The sequence below is a fragment of the Panthera tigris genome, chromosome A3, assembly GCF_018350195.1.
Source record: "Panthera tigris isolate Pti1 chromosome A3, P.tigris_Pti1_mat1.1, whole genome shotgun sequence".
Classification (NCBI taxonomy): Eukaryota; Metazoa; Chordata; class Mammalia; order Carnivora; family Felidae; genus Panthera; species Panthera tigris.
Window position 1 is genome coordinate 65,220,471 of NC_056662.1, and position 15,013 is coordinate 65,235,483.

Consider the following 15,013-nt stretch of genomic DNA (forward strand, 5'->3'; position numbering starts at 1 on the left):
AGCTCGAAAGTAGGTGTATTCTGCTGTTGTTGGATGGAGTAATTGCTAGATATAGTAGTCAATTACATTCAGTCGGTTGGTGGTGCTGTTGACTTTAACCATGTCCTTACTGATTTTCTGCCTTCTCGATCTATCCATTTCTGATAGCAGAGTATTGACGTCTCCAACTGTGTAACAGTGGATTCATCTATTTCTCCTTGCGGTTCTGTTTTTGCCTCACATATTTCGATACTCTGCTTCTAGGTGCATGCACATTAAAGATTTAATGTCTTCTTTGAGAATTGATCCCTTTATCATTATGTAATGCCTTTTGCTATCCCTGTCAACTTACCTTGCTCTGAAGTCTGCTCTGTCTGAAATTAATATAGCCACTTCTGCCTTCTTTTTGTCACTGTTAGCACAGTATATCTTTCTCCATGCCTTTAATTTTAACCTAAGTATGTCTTACATTTAAAGTATATTTCTTGTGGATTATTTACCTCAAAACCACAATGAGATACCACCTCACACCTGTCAGAGTGACTAACATTAACAACTCAGGCAACAACAGATGTTGGCGAGGATGTGGAGAAAAAGGATCCCTTTTGCACTGCTGGTGGGAATGCAAACTGGTGCAGCCGCTCTGGAAAACAGTATGGAGGTTCCTCAAAAAATTAAAAATAGAACTACCCTACGACCCAGTAACTGCACTACTAGGTGTTTATCCGAATGATACAGGCTTGCTGTTTCGAAGGGGCACATGACCCCAATGTTTATAGCAGCACTATCACAATAGCCAAAGTATGGAAAGAGCCTAAATGTCCATCGACAGATGAATAGATAAAGAAGATGTGGTGTACACACACACACACACACACACACACACACACACACACACACACACACTGGAGTATTACTCGGCAATCAAAAAGAATGAAATCTTGCCATTTGCAACTATGTGGATCGAACTAGAGGGTATTATCCTAAATGAAATTAGTCAGAGAAAGACAAATATCATATGGCTTCACTCATATGAGGAATTTAAGATACAAAACAGATGAACACAAGGGAAGGGAGGCAAAAATAATATAAAAACAGGGAGGGGGACAAAAACATAAGAGACTTAAATATAGAAAACAGGGTTACTGGAGGGGTTGTGGGAGGGGGGATGGGCTAAATTGGTAAGGGGCATTAAGGAATCTACTCCTGAAATCATTGTTCCAACATATGCTAACTAACTTGGATGTAAATTAAAAAATAATATATAAAATTAAAAAAAATTAACCTCAAAAAGAACAAAAAAATAAAGTATATTTCTTGTAGATTAAATATAATTGGGTCCTGTTTTTTGATCCACTCTAAAAATCTCAATTGGCATACAGTTGACCATTGAACAGCACAGGTTTAAACTGTGTGGGTCCACTTATATGTGGAATTTTTACAGTACTGTAAATGTATTTTCCTTATTATTTTCTTACTAGCATTTTTTTCCTCAAGCTTTGTTGAAAGAATATAGTATATAATACAAAATATGAGTTCATCGACTGTTTGTTTCCACAAGGCTTCCAGTCAACAGTAGGCTATTAGATGTTAAGTTTTGAGGGAGTCAAAAGTTATACTTGGCTTTTTTACTATGCAGGGGGGTCAATACCCCTAACTCCTGTGTTGTTCAAGGGTCAAGTATATTTAGACCACTGACATTTAAACTGATTATTGACATAATTGGATTAATAGCTACCATTTTTGCTGCTGTTTTCCATTTGATGCCCTTGTTCTTCCTATTTTTATTCTCTTTTTTTCCTGCTTTCTGTAATTAATTGAATATTTCATATGATTCCATTTTCTCTCTTTGTTGTTAACATATCAATTATTTTTCCTTTTTTAATTATCTTTGTGGTTGCCTAGAGTTTGCAATATACATTTACAACTAATCCAAAGCCACTTTCAAATAATACTCTTAATGCTCCAGAGGTAATGCATGTACATTATAATAACAAAATAATCATAATTTCTCCCACTCCATGTATCATTGCTATGGTTCATTTCCCTTACGTGTAAGCACACATATTTATATACATACGATGTACATCAGCATATGTAATTGGTTATATTGTTGCCATTATTTTGAGGAAATGTTATTTCTTAGATCAATGAAGACTGAGGGAAATACAAGTTTTTATTTTACCATCACTTGTTCCTTCTCCGATGGTCTTTCTTTACACAGATCTGAGTTTCTGACCGATGTTGTTTTCCTTCTTCCTGAAGAACTTCTTTTAACATTCCTTGCAAGACCAGTCTGCTGACAATGAATTCCCTCAGTTTTTATTTGTCTGAAAGAAGTCTTTCTTTCTCCTTCACTTTTGAAGAATAACTTCACAGATACGGAATTCTATGTTGGTGGTTTTTTTTTTTTTTTCTCAGTACTTTAAATATTTCACTGTGTTCTCTTGCTTGCATGGTTTCTGGGGATGAGTCAGATGTAGTTCTTATCTTTGCTGCTCTGTAGGTCAGGTGTTATTTCCTTCTGGCTTCTTTCAAGAATAGTTTTTCTTTATCTTTGATTTTCTGAAGTTTGTGTATGACATGCCTAGGTATAGTTTGTTTTTTTTTTTTTCTTTCATATATCCTGCTTGGTATTCTCTGAGCTTCCCAAATCTGTGGTTTGGTGTCTGACATTAATTTGAGGACATTCTCAGTCATTTTTGCTTCAAATATTTCTTCTGTTTATCTCTGTCTTCTTCATCTGGTGTTTCCATCATACACATTATACCTTTTATAGTCCCACAGTTCTTAGACAGTCTCTCTTTTCCTTAGTCTTTTTTTTTTTCTCTTTGCTTCTCTGTTTTGGAAGTTTCTATTGACATATTCTCAAGCTCAGAGATTATTTCCTCACCTGTGTCCATTCTACCAATGGTCCCAGCAATGGTATTCTTCATTTTAAAAAAAAATTTTAATGTTTATTTTTGAGAGCAAGAGAGAGAGACAGAGCATGAGTGGGGGAGGGGCAGAGAGAGAGGGAAACACAGAACCCAAAGCAGGCTCCAGGCTCTGAGCTGTCAGCACAGAGCTCCAAGTGGGGCTCGAACTCACAAATCGTGAGATCATGACCTGAGCCACCCAGGCTCATTGCATTCTTCATTTCTGTTAAGTGTTTGTGATCTCTAGAATAACCTTTTGATTCTTTCTTAGAATTTCCATCTCTCTGCTTATATTGCCTATTTGTTCTCACATGCTGTCTACTTTATTGATCAGAGCCCTTAGCAAATTAATCATAGCTGTTTTCAATTCCCAGTCTGATAATTCCAGCATTCCTGCCATGTCTGGGTCTAGTTCTGACTGCTTGCTCTGTCTCTTCAAACTGTGTGTTTTGCCGTTTTAGAATGCCTTTTAACTTTTTCTTGATAGCTGGACATGATGTACTAGGTGAAAGAACTGTAGTAAATAGACCTTTAATAAGGTGGTGGCGAGGGTGTGGAGGAGGGGAAGCATTCTATAGTCCTGTAATTAGATCTCAGTCTTTGCCTGAGCCTGTTCCTCTGAACTATGAGCTTTGTGACTATTACTCAGGGTTTTTTGTTTTCTTCTTTTCCCTCCCATCTTAGGTAGGACAGTATGGCTGGAGTGGGCTGGAGTTGGGTATCTTTCTTCTTCCACATGGAAAGCTACAGCAGGCTAGACTTAGGGTATCCGCCCCCCCCCACCCCCACCCTGAGCCAGGGTCAGGTAGCATCTGATAAAACTACAATAGTTGAGGATCTTGTAAAATAGTTTCTCCTAAAAGCAGGCCTTGTTAAGAACAAAGTATTCTGGTTTGTTTCAAAATGGTTTCCCCCCTGTCCTGCACCGCCCACCCCCGCCCTGCAGCCAGAAGCATAAGGGAATTTTTCTCCAGGGTTTACTCTGAGAACCTGGTCAAACTCCTAGAAGCAAAACTGACAAAGATATGGGGGGTCCCTATGACTGGCTGGGTCTGCCCAGAGATTGGACTTAGCCTTGTCTGCCCGGAGACTCCAACACTTTGTCAGTTTCGCTTCTAGTTCCCCTGCCCTGGCCCCCACAGAGGTTGCTGCTGGGGAGTTTCTGCCTGGTGAGTTGTGGTTCACTGTAGCTCCCCATCTGTCTCGTTCATTTTGGCGGTAGCGTTTGCCCTGTGACCTTCCTTCTCTGGTAAATCTGAGAAGAATGAGTTTTTCGGTTCGTGCAAGCTTTGTGCTTGTTAGGACCCAGTGATGTCCTCCAAGTGCTGTACATGCTAAGCTGGAAACGAGAATACTAAGCTGGAAACCAGCTGGTTGATGTTTTCACTTGCGATGCTCTATACCAAGGACAACTAAGTGATATGGGCAAAACAAGACTTTCAGGCACGGCTCTTGTTCCTTTGAAATTGGATTTTAGATTTGAAAGGAGCCTTGGGGGTCTCCTTACTCAGTGTCCTCATGTTCAGATGAGTGTCTCAGGCTCTACTATGGGCACTTCTCTCTGGGTAATATTCGCACATTTTAGCAAAGTAGTATAATGCACTGTATATATGCAACCCATCTGTGCTCAGGATCCAAATGAACTTTCTCTAAATAAACCAGTTTTGTTCTTTCATAGTCAGTGTTCTGCTCCCTGAAAGGAAATGTAATGTGATATTTATCCACAAACAGTGGTGACCACTGTATGGTGTTTGGATGGATGCTGTTAGTTCTGTGTGATTTTATTTTTCTCTTTTTGTCTTTCTGCGTTTTCTAAATTCTGTCAAATGAACATGTATTACATTTACAATCAGGAAAAAAATAAGGTAATGTTTTCGGTCATGAATGTTGGAAGTCTCCTCTCCCTGTCTCCTTACAGTCTGCAAGATGAATGTTCACCGACGCTGTGAGACCAACGTAGCTCCCAACTGTGGAGTGGACGCCAGAGGAATTGCCAAAGTCCTGGCGGACCTAGGCGTCACTCCAGACAAAATCACCAACAGCGGCCAGAGGAGGAAAAAGGTAACTGGCCATTTGGTGGTGTTTCTGGAGCTCTCTGTGGGCCCACTTTCTCTGTGCTGGCTTCCTGAGAGTCCCATGGAGTGAGGTTCTAAGATCACTGGGTTTGAGACACTGCACACAAAATAGCATGTGCTTAAAGGGAAGGAAAAAAAAAAAAAGAAATTAGGCAAGTGACATTAAAGTCTCCTTCAGTTCCAGAAGTGGGGGGAAAACAAAGCAAGTCTCAAGTGTTACATTCCTTGGGGAAACATAACCTTTGAGATGAGGACTTTGGAATTCTCTCTAGAAAAAGCACCGTTCTAGACAAGGCAATAGGCTTATCTGCCTCCAGAACTGGCATGAAAGCAATGTCACTGTTTTGAACTTTGCCCCCTGGTATTGCTATAATGAGGATAAGTGGACGAAGAGCTGGAGCCACATTCTTTTCTAGGGAACAAGCCAAGAAGGTCTGTGCTAGTGCCCGCACTCAGCTGCCCAAGGGACATTGTTAATGCCCCGTGACATGAAACATCTGGGTCTTTCTTGGGAGACCTAAGCCCCTGTCTCTACCCGGGTGACCTTTGGAATGTCAGTGGGAAGAGATCCATTTGCTAAAATGTTATTTTGGTAAGTCAGGGCCCACAGATGTAAACAGAGCTAAAGGCATCCATAGCATTTTGTTTGAAGGCCCTTCTTAGCCTTGGCTCCCAGCCTAGAAAATGTAAGAGTTTTTGAAAAAGTAAGTTATGAGAAAATCAGAACCACGTTTAACTGGGCAAGAAGTTCTGGTGGAGGTGAGAAGCAGGCAGTGATCCTCATCGCCCAGTACCAGGCATTCTCAAGCACTTTCTAGAAAAGTAATTCGCACACCAGGTGCTCTACAGTTTGGACTCCCAATGTTCTCCCTAAGTCCTGCCCTAAAATTCCTTCCGAAGGGCTCTGTGTTTCCCTTCTTTTAGAGGCTGCCCCCCCCCCCCTTTTCCCGGGTGCATCTCAGAAGAGCCCTTTCCCTTGAATGGGGAGGTTTGGATCGTTTTAATCTTCTTAAACTCCTCCTTCTTTACCTTCCCAATAAGCCAAGGTTGGAGGAGAAGAACTCTCTTCTCCCTGGTTGGTTAGCTATGGGATTTTGTGCTTCTGGTGACTCTTAGCTCTGTAAATCCCACCAGTGGAAGTAGGACTTTAGTTATTGACCCAAGGCATTGCAATTGCAAGCAGAATGTCTGCACCCAGGAATGCTAGACCCCCACCGAAGGAGTGGGTTAAGTAAACACCTTGTGATGACAGAGTTGGACAGATACATTTATGAGCTCTAGAGAGAGCCCTCTTCAGGAGATATGGCTTTTCTCCTTGCTAGAAGGAAATGGAGACAGAACCTTCATTAGTCATCATGAAGCATTTTAAAAGAAAACTCAATACACTCCTGCCCTCCCTGCCCCCCACCCCCAGTTTACACAGGCCATAATGCCAATAACCAGCCATCGTCTGTCTGAGGTTTGGGGGCACCTGGTGATATGAAGCCAACATGGAGGAATTCAAGAGAAGACAGAGTTAAAGACTAAAGGATTCTGATATTTTTATTGCTGGGTTGCTTCTGATGCAAAAGCTGGAAAAAAGCCACATGATCCAAGTCGTGGCTTGGATCCCTTGGTCCCTTAGCGTGTGAGTAAGGGAGAGAAGTCTCTTGCTCAGAAGCTAAGCGGGCTTTTTGCAGGAGCGTCAGGCTTGCTGGAGTGTTGTCTGTCTTCAAGTTGCCCTTTGCGAGTAGTCCTTCACCCAGCAAGGATGTGTGCACACGGCTCTGGAGCAAGAGTAAAATAGAGTATGTGTGACTGCTTAGTCCAAACCTCTGACTTTGGTGGGAACTCCACATGGGTGCACTGACACCTGTGCTGGGAAATAGACTTCACTGGAGGGTGTCCTGTTAAAATTTGCCAACCGGTATCAATGCACCTAAAAATATTTATTGAGCTTCGACTAAAGGTATCATTTGGTACAAGGCGCCAGAGGCAATACAAATGCTAGATAGAGTCTTACCTTCAAAGAGCCTATAGTCTACGTGAGGAGAGTGCCCCACACAGTATCCATAAGCAGAAGCCATTAACTAAACACAGCTGAACAAGAGGACGGATAAACGTGATAACTCGAGCTGCTTGCATTGGCGAGCGGGTTTTCACGGAAGGGGTGCAGTTGTGCTTTGCTTAGACAGGTCAATTGCCTTTGCATAGGATGAAAACTGAACAAACCACAGTCTCTTCCTAAGTTTTTAATTCCTGTTGGCTGCCCCATAGTGTAATGTTGGATTCTGGTGTGCAACCTAGTAATTCAGCACTCGTGTGCATCACCACGTGCAGTCTCATCTTCCCTTTAACTGTCAGGAGGAACCTGAGTCTGGGCTTTCAGAAGGTCAGTTCAGCAAGTGCTGCTGTGCCCCCGGGGCTCCTACAGCCCTCGCTGGGGTCCAGCATCTGGGCGGTTCTGACTTGGGGGTTGCTCCCCACCCTCCCTTCTCATGTCTCTGCCCCCGCCCTCTCTCTCCCTCTCTCTCCCTCTCTCTCCCTCTCTCTAGCTCATTGCTGGCGCCGAGTCTCCGCAGCCTGCTTCCGGAAGCTCACCGTCTGAGGAAGATCGATCCAAGTCAGCACCCACCTCCCCTTGTGACCAGGGTGAGACCCTCAGATTTGCTTTGTGACCTCTGAGTAATATCATCTGAAGGACTGAGGGCTTCAGACACCCTCTCCCTGCTGACTCATTAGCTACTCTTTTCTCTCTACAAGTATTTCTTCAGGGAGAGACACTAAATGGCTCTGCTCATGTTAAACCTTGTCCATGCCAGGGTAAGAGAGAAAAAGCAGGGGATGTTGTGGTTCTTTCTTTACTCCTGCCTCTTTCCCGGGTTCCAAGTGTAGGAAAGCACCCTGGGCCTGCTCCCAGACCTTCCATGTGTCTGTGCCACTCAGCTGAGAGCAAATTCTTTCCTGACTCTGGTCATCACACCCAAAAACCTGAAAGCAGGGCATGAGTGGGGGCCTGTGGCTGAGCAGGGACAGGAGTGCCAAGCAGAGAACAGATGAGAGAAGGGAGGAAGCCAGCTCTAGGCCTGACCCCTTCCTAAAGTTCAGCTTAGGATGTTTCCTTCTTCCCCGTAAGAATATGCCTCGTGTAGTCGAAGTTTCTGAGTTCTGCAGGCATCCAAGAATGCTGAGGGGAGACTAACACATTTAAAACCTTGCCCTCTGGTGATCAGACCCAGGCGTCTCTGGGAAAGGGATGTCTGCTCCTGCAGAGCAGGAATAATCATCATTGCATGGCAATAGTGCCTTGATTTTCCATAGCCCCAGTTGTGTTCCTTATCTTAATCTTATCTGCACACTAACTCTGTGTTGGTGTGCCCCATCCCTGGCCCCATGCTACAGGGTGGGAAGCGGAAGATCAGAGAGTCAAAAAGTTCTGTCCAAAGGCCTGGAACTAAGTCAGCAGTAAGAGCAATGCCATACCCCTCCTGGTTTTGGGACACCCCCCCCCCCGCCCCCGGCTGCCACCCCACCTCAGAATCTGTGCTGTCATACTCTCCCTGGGGGTGTGACCCACTTCAGTTTATCCAGCAGTAGACGAAACAGCTGCAGGGCAATATGCCGATCCTGAGGCCTCAAAGTACTCAGCCTGCATCCCTCCTCTTGCTGCTCTGATTAGCTTCCTGTGTCTTTATTCCTGTGTCTGCTTAATTCCAAAAAAGAATTTGGTCCATTTGTATGTACTTCCAGTGGCACTCAGGGGGACTCCAAACTAGTAGGTATTATCCTAGAACCCGTGCAGGTGTTTTCATGTGCCCCATGTTAGTGCTGAGACCTCCTTTGGGAGCTTCAAGGAGCCGGGGTTCTATGGTAGAGACCCCCAGTAAGAGTGAGCTGGCTGGAGTTTCTAGGCCTGGCTCCTGCCAGCGTGCTGCCCAGACCCGGCAGGACGCAGTGCCTGTGTTTTTCTCTGGTCAGTGCAGGCACGAGCAGGCACGAGCATTACATAATGTGCAGTGGTGTGGGCACAAATGGATGCAAAGACCCTTACTTAGCAAGACACAGCATTGCTACACAACAGGGATGCCACATAGTTTCTCTTCCTTCCAGGAAGGAACACCCACAGTGACATTTTCTTTAAGCTCTAAAGCCTCTAAACACCCAAGTCCTGTTTTCCAAAATCCATTTAATAGTTTGCCTTGAAAACGGAGACTTTGAGCCATTTGCTGAGACTAGAAGTTATACTCAGTAGAGGCATAAAAGAGAGGAAATGGGTGAATTGGCAAAGGGGAGAGCTTTAGACTCAGGAACCACCCTCACCCTTCCCTCCCCTCCACCCTAGCACATCTTAGAGGAACTGGACTCCAGGTCTAAGAAAGATCCAGATTCTTTGAGCAGGCTTCATGGGCCTCAGTCCTGCAAAGAAGCTGAAGATCTCTTTATGTCAGGCAGCAAATGCTTATCATGCCTAACCTGGATTCCTCAGGGTTAATGGTCTGTGTTCTCCTTCGACCATCCCAGTTATTCATGAGCATCTCTTAAAACCGGAGTATGCTTTCGGTGCCCACTTCTACAATGAGGAGTGTGTGTGTGTCCTGGTGAATGAATAGCTAACAATAAAGCTTCCCCAAACAGCAAAGGTCAGGGGGTCATCCAGTGTTATCACCGCCAGGTAGTTTAGGTCACATGCTCTGCCGGGGCACAGGACTGTCCCATGGCCGTGAAATGGAACTGAGGAATCCCTGCCCTGGCTCCGATAAATTTGTAGCATGCCAGTCTCGGGAAAGATTTCTTCACTTAATGATAAGCCCATTGCTCATTTGGTTTAATATCCTCTTGGGAGATGGGTATTAGAATAAACGCAACAACAAGGCCGAGTAAAGTGCTTTACAAGTTAAAGGCTTCCTGGTCCTTGCTTTTGATATAGTCATATCACCAGTGATTACTGTGATGACTGTTCTCAGTCATTGTTCTAAGTTTCAAAGGGACTTGACAGGTACCTGTTGCCTTTGAGACTGCAGGATTCCAGACAAGGCTAGGATTCCTGCACTACACCTAAGATAACAACAGGCTGCTAGCCAAGGGGGCTTTCAGAGAGAGGGCCTGGTTTTTGTGTAATCTGAAGGTGTTGGCTGGTGGGGACCGTGTCCTCTTGTTTGCGTACCTAGATGCCAATGAAAGCATGTACGTTACATGTACCTTAGGTGCCAATGAAAGCGTGTACGTTACACATACATTCGGTGCCAATGAAAGCGTGTACGTTACGTGTATGTTCGGTGCCAATGAAAGCGTGTATGTTACAGGTACATTCGGTGCCAATGAAAGCGTGTACGTTACATGTACATTCGGTGCCAATGAAGGTGTGTAGAGCAAATGAATGTGGGAAGAGATGCCGCACTGGATTGGCTGCTGTGAAGAACCAGATGGAGGGTGGAGGCCTCACGCTTGGGGGCAGGGGACGTTCTGAGTGCTGGGTCCTGATGGGAAGGTATCATGAGGTATGCACTAATGTGGTATCTTGTCACCCTTGGCCCTAGAAATAAAAGAACTTGAAAACAACATTCGGAAGGCCTTGTCATTTGACAACCGAGGGGAGGAGCACAGGGCGGCGGCCTGCAGCGATGGCCACCTGGCGAGCCCCGGCGAGAACGGCGAAGTGCGGCAGGGCCAGGCCAAGCGCTTGGGTCTGGATGAGTTCACCTTCATCAAGGTGCTGGGCAAAGGCAGCTTTGGCAAGGTCTGTGGCGTGCGTGGGTACAACTGCTGACTTTCTCTGCCCTGTGGCGTTGCCTCATCTATCTGCTCTAAATCTGATTAAGCTATGAACATTTCAGCCCAGTCTTGTTGCGTCTTCCTTCCTTGTTCAGTGGAAACGGCCTGCGGCTGAGCAGGTGGGAGTCCAGGTTCTGCTGCTAAGTAGCTATGAGACTTCAATGTAGTCACTTAACTTCTTTGGGATTCAGTTTTTCTCATTTGTCAGATGGTGATACAGGCATCCAGTGAGATCACGGGTAGAAGAGCACCTTGAAAAGCTTAAATTGCTTTACATGAGCTTGGCTTCCTGTTAGCAGTAATACTAGCTACTACTTCCCTTCCTCAGAGCTCCATGCGGAATTTTGGCTTTCATTCGTTGCAAAGACTTTAAAAAATGAACTCTAGAATCGCTGCACTCAGTGAGCTTGGGGCTCAAAGCAAATCTGAGTGTGGGTTATTTTGAAAGGTAAATGCTATTGAACCGACTTTTCTGGCACTTACTACATGTTGGGTTTATCCTCCACATTGGCGAGAGAATGAGGATAATCATCTCATGTCTTGGGTCTTGCTTTGCCCTCAGTGCCAGGCTCCCTGTCCTGCCCCACACTGAGGTGAGCAGAACCATGCAGGGTAGGGGTGCCAAGCGTGTCCCGTGAAGCTTTCGTGGCGATCAGGCACGATTCTGATGGCTGGCAAAGTGGGGTGCGTAAATACTGTTCGTTTTAGAAAGAAGGTGTAAGGGCGGAAAGCCTGGGATGTCGGCTAACATTTCAGCCAAGACCCCCGATGATTCCCTCGCTCTTCTCAAAGGCAGGAGTCCACGGGAGGTGTCTCCCCAGGCCCTGTTCTGGGGCCCAGGCACCACCCCCCCCCCCCCGCAGCTCCCCAGGGTCACGTGCCCTCCCGTGTCCTGGTCTCTTGAAAGCCCCAGCTGGCGGGTCAGCCAGCTTGCGGAGCTGCTGACCCACTCTACTGCTCTTGAAGGGAACGGCTCAGGAAGCCTCCAGGGTATGGGCCTGCCCCCCTGGCCCCTCACCTGCCCCATCTCCTCCTGAGATTACTGTAGCAGGAAGGTAACAAGAGGGGGCTTAAATGGCAAATGCTGAAGCAATCACATTCCTCAGAGACCGGGTAAGTAAGAAGCAGGCCCCAGTCCCTTGGTCCAGGCCTAACTCCAGGATGTGAGCCACTTTAATTTTGAACAAGATTCAAGGTAAACAAGCAGGCTCAGAGTTTCCAGGTCTCCATACTGTGTAGGCAGGATGGGAACTTGGAAGACTCTGGAGTATTTAGGTTGTTTCTTAGGGAAAATTGCAGCCAACGTTGGAGCTAGTTTTAAAGAGTGCATTACGTGTGGGTGACAAAAGGTCCTTAGGTAGCCCCCTGAATTCCCTCTTGAGGCTTCTGAGTTCCCACTCTTGAGAACTGGCAGCTCACCTTGGAATACTGTGCTTAGGAGCTGTTTAAAAGGAGAAAGACTTGTCATGCTGTGCAGAAATGAGTGCAAAAATATCAAATGATAGGAGAGCTTTAATAAACTGGTAATTTGCCCTCTGGAAAAGGAATCACATTCCCAGTGTTAGAAGAAACCACAAAGGCAAACATGACTGATGTAGCTACATGAGGACAAGTGATCCTGTCTGATAGAAGATAGAACAGAAAATCCTAAAACAGGCTTAGACAAACCTTTGCAGAAAGCAAAGTGTTAGCATCTTTATATACAAAACTCCTACAAACTCATAAGAAAATAATATAAAGTAGTAGATAACTAGACAAAGTTACCTTGACAAATATAAATTGACAGTTCACACAATTAGAGGAAAAATTTTTTCAAGTTTCTCTTAAATACAGAGAACAAACTGAGGGTTGTTGGAGGGGAGGTAAGTGGGGGTTGGGCTAAATGGGTGATGGGCATTAAGGAGGGCATTTACTGGCATGAGTAAGTGATAAATCACAAAATTCTACTCCTGAAACCATTATTACACTATATGTTAACTAATGGGGATTTAAACAAAATTGAAAAATTAAAAACAAGTTTCACTGCAAGTTAAAACAGCCTGGAGGTTATATATCACACCTGTTACATGAGCAAAAATGCTTTTTAAGTGAAAACACCCAATGTGGGTACATTGCCATAAAACTAAGGCACCTCTCCACTCCTCATGGCAAATTCTGTTGTACATCCTTTTTGAAATTCAAGAAATGTGCAAAATATTTTACCCTGTAGTCAACTTCTAAGACTTTCTAGCTTAAGGATATGGTTGAAAAAAAAGTACATGTACAAAAACACCCAATCCAATAAATATATATTTATTTATTGAAATCAAGAATCAGATGCTTAACAGACTGAGTCACCTAGGCGCTCCAGTAATATGTTTACTTGAGTTAAATATAAGCATCCCTGATAATGTTGGTGACGATGTAGATGATGAAACCTTATGGAATCATGTTCGTTTAAATAAAATCATATGTGCAATACTATGATCATAAGCAGGACAAATCTATATGAACATATGAACAATTATTTAACAGATATGTATTGCTTCTTTTTTTTTCTATGCTAGAGATTGACTTGTGTTTCTTCTTTGGATTCCATGCATGGATAGATTGCTATGAGTGGTTTTGGTTCATTGCAGGTCATGTTGGCTGAGCTGAAAGGCAAAGATGAAGTATATGCTGTGAAAGTTTTAAAGAAGGATGTCATCCTCCAGGATGATGATGTGGACTGCACGATGACAGAGAAGAGGATTTTGGCTCTGGCGCGGAAACACCCGTACCTAACCCAACTCTATTGCTGCTTTCAGACCAAGGTATGTCTAGGAAGAAGCCACCATCTTGAGGTAGTGCTGTATGATGTGATGGTATCTTGATGTCTGATTAAAAACATCAATTATAGACCCTCTCCATTATTTTCTAACAGGCCTTGTGAAGTGGCATGGATTTTACCCTTGAAAAGATCAGGGTATATCTGAACGGCATCCTCTTTTTTAAGGGTGCGGAATTTTCCATTCAGGGTTGTGCTCGTGAAGGGATGAAAAGGCAATAGAACTTTGCAAATGCAGCTGGACAAAGCCAAATGGCTAAACCCAGTGTTTGCTCCCTGGAAAAAACAACGGGCGTGATTAGTCCTTGCTCTTCTCCTAACTTTCTATCATTAGGCAGATTAAGTTCTCTGTTGCCTTCAGATCAAATGAAAAGGAGTAAAGCCCGCCCTGACCACTTCTGACTTGTATAATGTCATATGAGGCAGAGGATGTGGACAAGTGCTTACAATGCTCATTTTCAGCTGGCTGTGTGGGAGCCTGGGAACCAGAAGGTGGCAGTAAAGAAATGAAAATAATTTGTAGCTGCATTATGGAGTCTGACCAATGACTATCGTAACTGATTTTTTAACTTACTGTTTGTTAGTAAAGAAGAGAAATGCCAACATTCTTTATGAAGCTCCTGTTTTATTACCCCTTTTGTTGCGGGGAGTGAAGGTCTTTTATGGTGGCTTATGGGCTTGTCGTCCTTAGCTTCTTGAGAAGGCAAAGGCAACCTCACCTGAAACTCCCCCCGTGCCCATCTGGAGCCCAGACAGTACAGGGCACCATCGTGGAGAGACGATCTCTTGCCCCTTGGCATACTCTCACCTCTATGTCACTGCCATGATGTTCTTCCACTTTGAATTCAACTATTATTGGTCATTTGGCAAATTTTTATTTTATGATATTTTATTGACTTCTTCCCATGTGCCAGGTACTGGAGATACAACGGTATCTCCAGTCTCTCACCTGAGGGAATTTACAGTCTCTTTGGTACACTGTTTTTCAAAGGGTATTTCTCTGAACCCTCATCACTTGAGAAATTCTAAGAATAAAGGATCCTTTGGCCCATAGTTTGGGAAATTGAAATTTTGACTTCTTCTAGACTGCTTCAACATGTACTTGCTTGTTTAAGTCCCTAAGGAGAAATGCAATGGGGGGGAAAAAAAGATTGCCTGTGTTTAATCTACTATTTCCCAATTATTTGATCTCAAGCTCCACTTATACAATCACCTATTCCACACTGAGAAACAGTGATCTAGTGGATTTTTCCTATCCCTCTGATCTCTCAGGAAGATAAGAAACACCTTCTGAAAATCTGGAAATCCCTTTTCTGAACAGGTGCAGGAGTCATTAGCTATCCTTGTTTTTGAAATGTGTTATGTAATTCCTAATATTTGTGGGTCTATGCATGTATGTGTACATATGCGGAGCCCAACATGATAAAAGAGGATCAGTCATATGGTTAACTTTTTCTTTTCTCCACTCGAGTATAATTCTAGAT

At 44.1% G+C, this 15,013-nt stretch overlaps 1 protein-coding gene across 5 annotated transcripts in view; it reads left to right on the forward strand.

The window, feature by feature from the left end:
* The window catches only part of PRKCE (protein kinase C epsilon), a 497,130-nt gene that overhangs the window by 331,432 nt on the left and 150,685 nt on the right, over positions 1-15,013 (forward strand). For all 5 annotated transcript variants that reach the window (XR_006215687.1, XM_042981318.1, XM_007097856.3 and 2 more), the window contains exons 7-10: positions 4,816-4,958; positions 7,507-7,603; positions 10,489-10,688; positions 13,342-13,515. Coding sequence is in view for 4 of the 5 variants with exons in the window: in XM_042981318.1 (XP_042837252.1) it covers positions 4,816-4,958; positions 7,507-7,603; positions 10,489-10,688; positions 13,342-13,515 (614 nt within the window). In the remaining variant the exon portion in view is untranslated. The remainder of the gene's footprint in view (positions 1-4,815; positions 4,959-7,506; positions 7,604-10,488; positions 10,689-13,341; positions 13,516-15,013) is intronic.